At 31.6% G+C, this 13054-nt stretch overlaps 1 protein-coding gene across 2 annotated transcripts; it reads left to right on the top strand.

Moving 5' to 3' along the window:
• The first annotated feature begins 4823 nt into the window (after nucleotides 1-4823).
• On the top strand, nucleotides 4824-10431 carry RABG3B (RAB GTPase homolog G3B). 2 transcript variants are annotated; one of them, XM_007019616.3, is made up of 7 exons: nucleotides 4834-5123; nucleotides 5241-5267; nucleotides 5480-5579; nucleotides 5702-5848; nucleotides 7684-7764; nucleotides 7853-7998; nucleotides 10071-10431. In XM_007019616.3, the coding sequence occupies exons 1-7, from the start codon at nucleotides 5071-5073 to the stop codon at nucleotides 10132-10134; spliced, it is 618 nt and encodes a 205-aa protein (XP_007019678.1). In that variant the 5' UTR covers nucleotides 4834-5070; the 3' UTR covers nucleotides 10135-10431. The 2 variants fall into 2 exon arrangements, with proteins under 2 accessions (XP_017981842.1, XP_007019678.1); XM_018126353.2 differs by lacking the exon at nucleotides 5241-5267 and having other exon boundaries at nucleotides 4824-5123; nucleotides 5444-5579.
• Nucleotides 10432-13054: the final 2623 nt, after the last annotated feature.

Below are 13054 nucleotides of genomic sequence, written 5' to 3'. Positions count from 1 at the left end.
TTTCACTCAAATAATCAACATGGCTTATGAATTTCTTAAAAACTTGGCTCGTGCCAAAACTCATTCTCGAGGATACCTTGGCCGGGGCATCCAACCGAGTCTACCAAGGCTGTTAAAGAAAAGTTCATATACGCATAAAACACATTTTTACGTTTAAAAGCATATCCGTTCCTTGGCGTTGGTTGAGTTCACCCTCACGTGGTGGCTTAACGTGTAGTGAACTCTAAAACTTTACCTCAGGAGTTACCCTCCGCGCCTCTTGTACTAAGGTAAATATAATGGGGTTTACCATGCCCCTCTAATAGGCTGGTCCATAGAAACCTGCCACTGCAGTAAGCTAATCGATATCCCACCAAATCAATAAAAGTTTCGACAGCATGACATGGCAATTATATTACTACCCAGCCTGTCAAGGCAAAACAAACAGTTCATACAATTTCAACACAATTTCTAATTCAGCCATTCATGCCAATATCACCATAAGCCATTCAATTCAAACCATAAATTTACAACATAATCAAACAGTCTCCAATTACTCAATTTCTAAAATCATCATTCAATTTCAAAATGATTTATAAACTCATTTCATTTAATCACATTTTACTTATAAAACATAAGGATTTACCATTTAAGCTCATTTTTCTATAAAATCACAAAAACGAATAAAAACTACTTTAGATAATTAAGACGATAATAAGGTTACTCACGATATCGGAGAGTCGAAATACTCCTAGTCTCGATCTTCGGGTACAATCTCCTTACCCTTATCGGAAGTTTCACCACCTATACACAATACACGACAAATAATTCAATATATTGTGTCATGTCATTATAAATCTATTTCAGGCTCTATATGGATGCATGAGGTTGTTTGGATAGTCACTTAAAGACGGTGTTACATGTTGGTTCAATTGTGATCGGAATGGATCAATTTTCGACCTAATTCGAACTCTCCACCTTTGATTTAACCAAAACATCCAAATTGACTCCAATTATATTCATCACACTTCCAATGTCCCAAAATACACCAAAGCGCCTCAATGAGCTTGACTTTCTCATTGTTATTCAACTTATTTACTAAAAGAACTATACTTTAAAATTACCATTTTCGATTTCCATCACCACTATTCATTAAATTCTAACTAAATAACACAAGATATCACAAGAATCATCATCACTAGGTTCCTTACGAAATTCGGCCATGGTGGGTGCATAAACACTATGGTTTTTCATACTTGATTTTTTATTTTTTTTACACCATAAATCATTAGTTCCTAATCAAATCACTTGAAATAAAAATCAAATCCACCATCAACATACCATAAGGAAGATTCCGCCAATGAGGGTGATGGAAGAATATGAATTTTTCTTGTTTGCTTTTCATGCTACACATCACCAACCAACTAAAAATATTAGAATACCATGTTTTCTAGCTAAATCCAAGATCAAAACCCCTCCCCCCATGTCCGGCCAGCAAAGGTATCTTCATGCAAACTTGATTCTCAACCATGGAAAATGAAAAAGAATGCATAGGAAAGGTAGATCACAAGTTAAAATCAAGAAATTTTACCTTTACTTGCTTAATTCCTTGAAATCCACCAATTTTCCCTTGAATTTTTGCTCACTAGGGTTTGTTCTTATTCTTTGCTCTTTGTTCCTTGTTTTGGCCAGCCATGAAGAATGAAATGGGAGGAGTGTGTGCTGATTTTTAAAGGGAATTATAAAAGGATTAAAATTTGCCACATGTCACCATGTAATTGGTCCATGGTTAATAACTTAACAATTAAGTATTTACTCACCACCATATGTAATTTCTTAATTATCCAAAGTATAAAATAAATTTCATGGGTTTGACAAGTGTCAAGGTGGTGTAAAATTTCAAAAATTCTAATTACGTCCTTGTGGACACGTGAGATGACCTTTTTGCCTTTATGTTCGAAAAATTGTCAAAATTGAAAATTTTCACTTCTAAAATTCAAATCATGCTCTAATTAGTCAAACTTGGTCAAAAATTTTGTCCAACATTCCAATTTTGCCCTCAAGTGGCAAAATGACCATTTTACCCCTATGTTATGAAAATTCTAATTTGACTCCAAATCAATCATCGAACTCCGAATCACCATATTAAGTCATTCTTGGTTTTTAAAATTCTCAATTTCATCTTAAAATCTTTATTTGGACTAGTTCAAGGCTTAATTCAGCTTAGTTGTACCACTAGGTACACTACCGACTTTTAACGATTTTTCAGGGCTTTTCAAGTATGCAAACATATTATCAAGCACATGAATGACATGGCAAATATTTTATAGAGTTGGGCTTGACATTTTATCAAGGGCTTGTTCCCCGGCACACATTTTTTTAGAAAAGTTGGAATAAATCATTCAAATGTTTCACACAAAACATAATTATATTTCCCAAAACGATTTTGAAATGCAAGTTCACTCACCGGTCTTGTTGATTCTTTTGCTTGACTCTAACCTCAACTAATACTCCAAATGGACATGTGAGGCCTTGTTGGAAGCTATACACACACAACATCACAACCAACCCAAATTGGCATTAATACACTCTCAAAAGCCATTTCCTAATTCAAGTTCAGCTAGTTATTCCTAACTAGCTCCCAATTACCATTAAGTGGCTATTTGTTTACTCTACTCTAGTCACTCTAAAAATGATTAACAATCTCAACAATAGATTAACTCACCACTCTAATCATCAACCATTATCAACAACTTGAAAATTAAATCTAATTCATTACTCACCTTGGTGGACTTATAGTTGAACTCCTTTTCAAGAGTTTTCAAGCTACTATGGCAAGTCTCTCTTTTACTCTCTAAAACTTCCAACTAGTGAAAGAAAGTAATAAACAAAGACTTTTGAAGGCTGTTGAGGTGTAAAAGTGGAAGAGCATGAAAAACCCTATGAAGGAGTGGGCAAAAGCATGAAATTTGGACTTTCCATGAGAGATTTATGGAGGATTCAAGGTTTTCCTCCCATGGAGATTGAAGAAAATGTGAAATGAAGAGAAAGGTTGGGATGAAGAAGGAGAAGCTGCTGAAAGCTAATGGAGCTTAGATATTTATGCTTTAAGTTAATCCAAATTTCTACTGAAATTACCAAAATGCCCTTAACATGGTGGCTTTGTCTTCCTCACATCCTTTGTGCAACCTTTTTACTCTTTTGATACCGAAACAAAGTTCATAATAGTCTAAAAATACTTGAGTTCACGAAAACGTAAAAATTTCAACTCGAGATGAAAAATGACCATTTTGCCCATATAGTGGAAATTATCATTATTTTTATCTTTTTCATTTATTTACCATCATAAACATCATTTATTCATTCCTTAGGCCTATTTAGACCTTAATAGCATCAAAAAAACCCACTCATAATAGCTTACCAAGAGAAATTACGAAATTACCGCTAGTTCGCATTATCGCGTCTACTTCTAGTTATGTGCCTATGAAAATCGAGATTTCACAGGTTCACTTTTGAATTACCCTTTTTAACTCGATAATTAACCTCAATTGGCATCCGTAAACCTTATTAGCCATCGTATCAAAATACAAGATATTATAGAGTTGGCAAACGGGTGACATTATTTTGATATAATAAAATTGTGAGTTTTGGGTCACTATAGAATATTACTAAAATATTTTAGTTCAGAATTTCAATATGTAGTTTTAGAAATGATGGTTAGGATAAATGATCGAGATTGCTTAAATAGGCTTGCTTGGGCTTAGTGGGCTATGCCCATTAGGCCCATGCATCGATCATAGCCTAGAGTTTGGGCTATGACAAAACCGTAATTATTTATAAACTTACATAAGCACCAGTCATGTGCATTGCATATGATTCATTTCTTAGTAAAATGATAATAAAAGCTGCCTCACAATGATCACAAACACGTTGTTCTTATTTACTATCATGTGCATTACATATGCTTCATTTCTATTCTAAATAATCGTTTTAGTGTCAAAGGAAAATGTTGGAGACATTTTGCAATAGGTTGTACAACACTTGTTCAAAGTATCATGTTGCTGTAGCATACCAAGAGGTATCTTGAAGAAAAACAAAGATTGATTCATCAAATTAGATATAATGAAAGAAAGTATTGACCATTTGCAAGTTGCTGCAAACTTAATTTAGATGTCCAATTTAATCAAAGCTCTAATAAACAAGCTATGGGATTTTGAATTCATATTAAAGTTTGGGTTAGATAATTCCAAATAAGGTAGATAAGTAAGGGCGAGCTAAAGTGGTGATGAGAAATGATGGTCGCTATTTTTTAATTTTTAATTTATTATTTTATATGTATAAATTTTGAGATATATAGATTCATAATCTTGTATGATTATCCTTTAATCACTTTTTATATAAAATGTTAAAATTGTCACTGTAGATAAGTAAATTAGATTGGATTATGTTTTATCACATATAATTGTTTGTACAAGTAGCTTATTTCCCTTACTTATTATATCTAAAACATTACGAGATCTAATCTTGAAAAGATTTTTATCTTTTTTAGGAAGAAAAAGAAAGAAACTTCAAAGAAAGAAGCATAGCATTGAAAAAGTACAAGTGTACAAGAACATTATTATAGGGTTAAAGTTTGACAATAGAAAAAGTGAAAAAAAAGAAAAAAGAAATAATGGGACCCACAATTTTATGAGGTTATTGGCACTACTGTCCAAAAGCAAAATGCTGGGGCAACGTACAAAAGCGAAATGCATGTCCCAATTTTATTTTGCCGGCTTCCTTATTTATTAGTGTATTAAATATTTGCCAAATTAATAAAAAAGAAGATCGAAATTGGCGCTTCTTTTCTCTTAAATTAATACTTTTTTTTAATTTCTTTTTGAGAGTAAAAAGGGAGTCCTGGAAAGCAGAAGAGAAAAGGACGAAAAAAGAATTTCCTTTCCCATTTATTCCCAAATATATAGTAAATCCATATCTACAGAAGGATAGAAGGATGTTGTAATTAAGATCTTTTTTGTTTCTTAAAAAAACTAAAACGTAAATTAAATCTCATAAATCAAAACCGAATTTTTGCCAGTTAATTTTACCGCCATGTCAGTGCGAAGACGAACCTTGCTCAAGGTCATTGTTCTCGGCGATAGCGGGTGCGTTCGTTTTCAATTTTAATTTCAATTTCTGGGTCTTCTTTTTTAAAGTTTACAAATTTTTAGAAATTCTTTTTATTATTTGTATAATAATTAATGTGTTATTGTCAATATCAGAGTGGGCAAGACGTCGTTGATGAATCAGTATCCCTTCAACACTAATTGAATTTTAATCTGCTTATTTTACATTTGTGTAAATTTCCTGTTCATTTTTGGGGTTCATTTTTTAGATCTTAAAGTTTGTATATGGGTGAAGTTGATTTTCATCTGATCAATCTTAATTTTTTTTTGTTTGTTCATTTAAATCTTGATTTTATAAGGTGCATTGTTGTTAGAACTAAACTGCTTGAATTTAGATATGTTCATAAGAAGTTTAGTCAGCAATATAAAGCAACAATTGGTGCTGATTTTGTCACTAAGGAAGTCCAGATTGACGACCGCCTTGTCACTCTGCAAGTACGCTTTTACATTCTTTTTTTAGGTTTGGGTATTTTTATGTTGTTTCCAGCTTAATTTTGAAGTTGTCATGGAGGGTATGATCATACATATTTTTGGGGGGCGGGGATTGAATTGGATAGATATGGGATACTGCAGGCCAGGAGCGGTTTCAGAGTCTTGGAGTTGCCTTCTATAGGGGTGCAGATTGCTGTGTCCTAGTTTATGATGTTAATGTGATGAAGTCATTTGATACCCTTGATAATTGGCATGAGGAGTTTCTTAAACAGGTTTCTCTTTGCCCTTTTCTTTATTCTTTCATTTTACTTTTGTTGTTGGTTTGAGTTCATTAGGGAAGCTTGTTTTTCATGTAGTAATAAATGGTTTGTTTCATTTTAAATTGTTTTTATGCCTCTGCAAGAATGAAGGAAATAGTAGCATCTATATAGTCATAAGAATGTGAAGAAGAATGTGCAATGTATTAGGTTTTTTTTTTTTTTTCTCATACTGTTTTAATTACCCCTGCCATGGTAAAACTTTGCAAACCTTAATAAGTGTGGAATGGCTTGTAATTAAAACTTTGTGGACCTTGATGAGTGTGGAATTCATCGTCAGTGTAAATCATTCATATGTTATTAAAAACCTTTATTTTGTTTAAGTTATTGGTAAGGCATCTCTCCTTCTCTCTGTCTCTCTAGTGCATGCGCCACATGCATATTGATGCACACACACATCCCTGTCTTCTATGTTTTTGTCTATTTGAATATTTATGCATTTTTGAGTTGTTTTGAGTCCGAATTGGTTCATTTGTTTTATGCGCATAACTTCTTCAACTTCATGTGCTAACATTATCTATAGCCTACCTAAGTGATTGACTCTACACTAGTGGAAGGCTGAAGTTTGGGATAATTGCTTCTGTTTAGTCATATATGCCTTGAGACTCTAGAAAATGTAGAATTCAAGACATTTATCCTTATTTTCACCTATATTTTCTTTATGTCTTTAAGCTCATGCAGAGGCATGGCTTGTGAATAAACTAAAAGGTTGAAGCCCTTCTAGTGATCCCAAGACAGTTTTGCTAACCATTCTGCTACAAAGTAGGGAAAAAAATTTTGTTAAATTGTTTCTGAGAAAAAAATAGTGGTTAATCATTTGAAGACACACTTGACATGAAGTAAATTTTCTTGCAAGTTGGTGTTTTGTTGATTGACCTTGATCAAAGGCTTGTTTTCTTTGCGTGAAATGGAAGTAGAAATACATGGGATGTTTCTTGTTAGGAGTGCATGCTTTCAAATTCGTACTGATATTGATATTGGAATCAGTGATGGTTGCATAAATTCAAATACGTTATCCAACCTAGTTTTGTCAGTTTGTGATTGGGCTCATTAATTCTTTTAAATCACGTTCTTTTATCTATTGTTCTGGCCTTGCTCATGGTGTCATAACTGGTTTTATGTTTGCCTTGTCAATTCATCTTCATTTTGGTTTTTTAAAGGGTTTAGTAATTTTTGCACTTTGTGAATAGTAAAGAAACATGAAATTTGTAATTTCTTACGCAATCTTTAGTTGGACAAGCTCCCTTGGCCACTAGAGTGAGTGATATAAACTCAGACGTGCATACCTATTTTCGGATTTGATCTTGTTTGTTGCCATTCTGCTGTTCTTTTGACCATCAATGCCTGCTTTCCCAACATTCCTTGTCTTAGTCAACTAGTCAGAGTTGGTTTATAAAAGCAGTATAGGTTTAAGTTAACAGATCAAAGAGAGTGTGTAGGTAGTATGTAAAAGCACCTTTAATGAATGTTAATGCTCATGGGAATATGAGTGAAGATATGAATTTTCTCTTTTTGATGCCTAGGTGCATCTTGTTAAAGCTCATCTCGTTAGAAATTGGATAAAATATTGGTTGCTGACCCTATAATTCAGTGCTCAACATGATCTGCTGACTCTGCAATGTGCATGATCTTACTTAGCAGCCAGTTTAATTTCTGACGTTGCTTACTCTTTTATGTTTATGGTTTTCATTACTTTAAACTGTATGTTAATTCATTGAGCAAGCAAGTACCATCTGTGTTAAATGTTGATATATCTATCTTGTCTTGTTTCCGTTTTCATTTCATGCCAGGCAAATCCAACTGACCCCAGGACGTTTCCATTTATATTGCTTGGAAACAAGATAGATATAGATGGTGGTAATAGCCGAGTGGTATGGATATATAGTTGCTATGCTTCCTAATTTTTTTTTTTTTTATACTCACACCTCAGCCTAATAGGTGGTGTTTTGAGCCATGTAGGTCTCTGATAAGAAAGCAAATGAATGGTGTGCTTCAAAAGGAAAGATTCCTTACTTTGAAACATCAGCAAAAGAAGATATCAATGTTGATCATGCATTTCTTTGTATTGCCAAAACTGCTCTGGCAAATGAGCGTGAGCAGGACATGTAAGTTTATCTTGAAACCTATTCCCTGTTCAGAGTGAATTTTGGCAGATACATTATTATTGTTACAGCATGGTGTTATTGGCCCAGAAAGGAGTTTGGTTTCATCAAGTCATGCAGATTCAGAGATAATCATCATTATTATGTTTTTCATTTTTACTGCATAGCTGTGGTCATCTTTAGCATATGCTTTTGGGACGTTATATAGTTAATAGTCGGGGAAAAAAGAGGATATCTCCATGGGTATTGCCATTAACATTTCAATGTGACCTGTTAAGAGGATAATTTGGACTACATTAATGCTCCGTTTGGTAAGGATGAAAACTTTTCATCATTTTCCCTTGTTTGATAAATTTTCGGGTCAACGGATTCTTTCCCTTGCTGCCTTCCCCTCCCTCTGGGATTGATCCCACCTGATCAGATTTTGCCCTTTTATCCATCTCTGGCTTAGTGCAACTCTGTAGCTTGACCTAACTCCTCTCTTTATAGTTGTAGACAAAGGGCTACCAATAAATAGCCTTTTTTCCATCTCTGGCTTACTGCAACTCTGTAGCTTGAACTAACTCCTCTCTTTATAGTTGTAGACAAAGGGCTACCAATTTATACCCTTTTTTCCATCTCTGGCTTACTACAACTCTGGAGCTTGACCTAACTCCTCTCTTAATAGTTGTAGACAAAGGGCTACCAATTTATACTACTACTTCATCTCATTTTTGTAGCTTCATTCTTACAAGTGTAAAGCTGCAACCAACTATGATTGTGTGGTTGAAACTTAAAAGCAATGCAGCTAGAGAGGAAAGTGAAATAAGGGAAACAAAATCATTATGCGCAACTTGTAGGTGGATCGCAAAAAATTATTGTCTTCTTTCATTTTTTTCTTTTGGATAATTTATATGTTATGTTGTCAATAATTAGAATTTAAATATACTCCTATAGAAGTTAAGTCCTTTTTTAAATAGGTCATGATAGAAAATATTTTTTATAGGTTGATCCAAATGACGAACTATTTTCAGCAGTTTATTCTGGTTACCAGATGGAGTCGAAGGGTGTAAAATTTATACTGTCACCTTGAAAACCTCTTTGGAGTGCTAATTGATTTGCCTAGTCATATCATTCATGGTGTGGAAGTGACAAATCATATAGTATTTCTTAATGAAATCAATATAGAGGTGTATTATGCCTCAGGTAGACCCATATATCTTGACTTTACTGGGTTGCTCATGTGAACATTTTATAGTGAAAAATACACTACTATAATCCTAACTCTTATGTAGATGAATCACATTTGTGTCATAATAAGGAAGGAGTAGAAAATGCAATCGAAGGGTAAGGTGCTTCTAGACAGATAAATGGGGTATGTGGAAACCTAAAACGATTATAAGTGACAAATGGAAATTACAAGAAATAAAATTCAAAAGGAAATGGTTTCATGAGAATCATAGCAATTTGTACTTTTTTTAGTTAAGGTTAAAACTTATGATGTTGATTCAAAGAAACATGTGTCTTTAACCGTGTGGCTAATTTCTACAAAAAGCTTCTCCTATTTGATTAGAAATGGTTTCTTTGTACAACCATCTAGATCTTATAATGATGATCACAGTTCTTACTACCTACATCTTCTGTTAGTTTAATTTATTATTTGATTGTGTGTGGATGTGCGTATACATGTGTTCCATGATGCTGTCCTACCATACTTAATATGGGCCACAATGTTTCTTTTCATAATCTTAGATGCTGTCATTGCTTTCTTTTGGTTGGTATTTTTGTAACTTCAATAGAAGAAAATTTACTAATTTAGTGTTCAGTGGGATACAGATTTTCATGTTTCTGCTGTTGATATACATCCATCATAATTTGAACTTGATCTTTGGATTCTTTTCTGTTACTCTTCTTTTATGCACGGGCACTTTTGTTTCACTTGTATTTGTTTAATGGTGCAAAAAAACTAAGTTTCAAAACTGCTGTAAAAAACTTTTCTTCTTCCACTTTCACCTTAAAATATTGGGTGTGTGTGACCAGGTTATGCAGTTTATAATTTTCTTGATCGATATCCCATTTGTGTGTGATGATTGCAGCTATTTCCAGGGCATCCCGGAGGCTGTGTCTGAGACTGAGCAAAGAAATGGTTGTGCATGCTGATTACAAGCCAAACTCTTCTATTCTTGGTTGCCTGATGCTTCAATTTTTTTTTTTGGTTCCTATGATTCATATCCATTTTTTGTACACATTGTATTCTAAACTCCCTTGATTGAGGCATATTTCTTCCTTTTAAGAGTTGAAATTTGTAGAATTCTAGTCAGTTTGGTTTTAGTTGTAATAGGGATCAATGTTGTACAGGCAGCCTTTGGATGAGCTTTCATCCAAGGAATGATTGGTCATGTTTTTAAAGGACTTGATATTATTTAGGTACAATCATGGAATATCTCCTTTGAGAAATGGCCTTGAGTACTCTGGCCCTGTCTATTCATGGAAATCAAGCCTTGCTGATATTTGCGCTGGAACAGAAAGCTTCTCGATGCTTGTTAACTCGCTTTGTGTAGTCAGGCTCTTGTATGTTTCATGATTTTTGCATTTTTTCTTTTTGGATGATTCGGTGGTAGAAATGGGATGGTCAAATAATCATTTAATGGACAATGAAAAATGAGCTTAAAATATTTGAAAATTATTTTTTAGTTGACAAAAAGTAAAAGATTATTTTCGGACTAACTAATGTCTGAAACGAACCCTTTCCTAATTAGATTTGTTCACAGGTCGGACTGTAGATAGGACTTTTTATGCTTGGACTTGACCATTCCCAACTGAATCGAAAATATTATTATATTGATAAATTATTTAATTTTATTTAAAAATTTTGTTTGAAAATAATAAATATCACATGAAAAAATAATTTTAATATTTTAATTATAAATATTGCTATTTATATTAATTTTAAATAAAAATTGAAATAATTTTTTGATATTTTAATAATAAATTAGGATGGTGTCCGTAGTTACGTTGCAGAAAAAATCATAATAAATATAGATTATGTTAGAGTAGATTTCAATTTGGTATCTTCAAAAAAGTTGGTAGGGAAAGCTATATTGTATTAGTCAATTGCATAAATTTATGATTTTTGGTAGTAGAGGAAAAGATAAACTAGTATTAATTGAATATAGTTATTTGCTTTGGTTTCAATCACTAAAAGTTGCTCCTAAATATATGATTTAAAATAGTACTTTACCAAAGAAGATAATAATCTAGTAATTTTTTTCATTAAAATATATTGTTTAAACAAAATGAATAATATTTGTGAATTGGAGGTTTCCATTTGTGTTAGATGATGTATATCAACTTTCTAGATGCAAGACTTGTACCTAGCTAAATGTTAAGGGAATATAAATGGTTACACAACTGTCATATATGTCTAACTATGGTGACAGTTTACTGTTTATTTTGCAATATATGTTTATTTCCATTTCTTTGATTTTTGTTGTTGTGCTATATTGTATTATTGAGCTGCATGAATGTATGGTTTTTGCTGGTAGAGGAAAACATATACTGATATTAATTGGAGATAGTTGTTTGTTATGGTTTCAATTACCGAAAACCAGCACCTACATATATGGTTATAAAACAATAGTTATCTAAAGAAGACAACAATCTTATCAAAGATTGTTAGATATTAATAAAATATTAAAAAATGAGAGAGTATGTAACTTGTACTATTGATAGATTAAGATAAACAGTTGTAGAATATAAGGTAACAGTATAATGTAAAGATCCTATTAATATAAACTAGTTACAAATTTTTAATAGTTTCTGTCTTTTATATATAAAATGAATGGTTAAAGGTTGTTAAATTTAGTTGATTTGTTTATTCAATGATAACTGTGTGTTATGTATATTGAGAAATGGGTATATCTTCTTGACTTTTTTATTTTGTTCAATAAATTAAATGGATATTTACGGAATTTAAACTTCATGTATAAAAGAGATGTTTAAATATTATAGATTTATGTTCATGCAAAATAAAATGATATAGACAGAAAATAATATTAAATTGCAATTGATAAGTATTAAATGAATCTATCTTCTAAGCATTAAAAGTTAGAAATTATTGTTTTTACATATTTTATATTGAAATAAATAAAAGTAAAAAAAACCTTCAAATGTAAAAAAAAAAGCAGTTTTGACACAAGGTGTAAAAGAATAAATTAATTCAATTGAGAATAATAGGTGTCAATTAATTAACCCAATTAATTTCCTACTTAAAACTATATTTATCCAAAGAAGACAATAATCCTATCAAAGATTGTTAGATGTATAATAAAATATTAAGAAATGAGAGAGTATAGCTCGTACTATTGGCAGATTAAGATAAACAGTTGTAAAATATAGGGTAACAATATAATGTAAAGATCTTATCAATATAAAATAGTTACTAATTTTCAGTAGTATTTATCTTTTATATATAAAATGAATGGCTAAGGGTTGTCAAATTTAGTTGATTCAATGATGACTGTGTGCTATATATATATATTGAGAAATGAGTAGATCTTCTTAACTTTTTTATTTTGTTCAATGAATTAGATGGATATTTATTGGAATTTAAATATACATGTATAAAAGAGATGTCTAAATACAATAAATTCAGATTCATATAGAATAAGAGGATATAGACAAAAAAATAATTTTAAATTACAATTGATAAATATTAAATGAATCTATCCTCTAAGTATTAAAAGTTAAAAATTATTGTTTACAAGTATTTTTTATTGAAATAAATAAAAGTAAAAAAAACCCTTCAAATGTAAAAACAACGTAGTTTTGACATAAGGTGTACAAAAAAAAAATTAATTCAATCGAGAATGACAGGTGTCAACCGAGTGACCCAATCAATTATCCTACTTATATATATATATTATAGATATTAGTAATAATAATGAATGTGATAAATAATTTAATAATAATTTTTTTAATATTTTAGTAGTTATGTCAATATATTATTTTGACAAGAATACAAATTTTTCAAAAAAAAAAAAGAAGAAAGAAAAAAACCAAATAACAATTTTTTTTCAAA

Source organism: Theobroma cacao, chromosome 8, assembly GCF_053813885.1.
Source record: "Theobroma cacao isolate CCN51 chromosome 8, ASM5381388v1, whole genome shotgun sequence".
NCBI classification, from domain to species: Eukaryota; Viridiplantae; Streptophyta; class Magnoliopsida; order Malvales; family Malvaceae; genus Theobroma; species Theobroma cacao.
The sequence above is the reverse complement of the archived record's forward strand: the minus strand, read 5'-3'. Positions and strand labels throughout refer to the sequence as shown.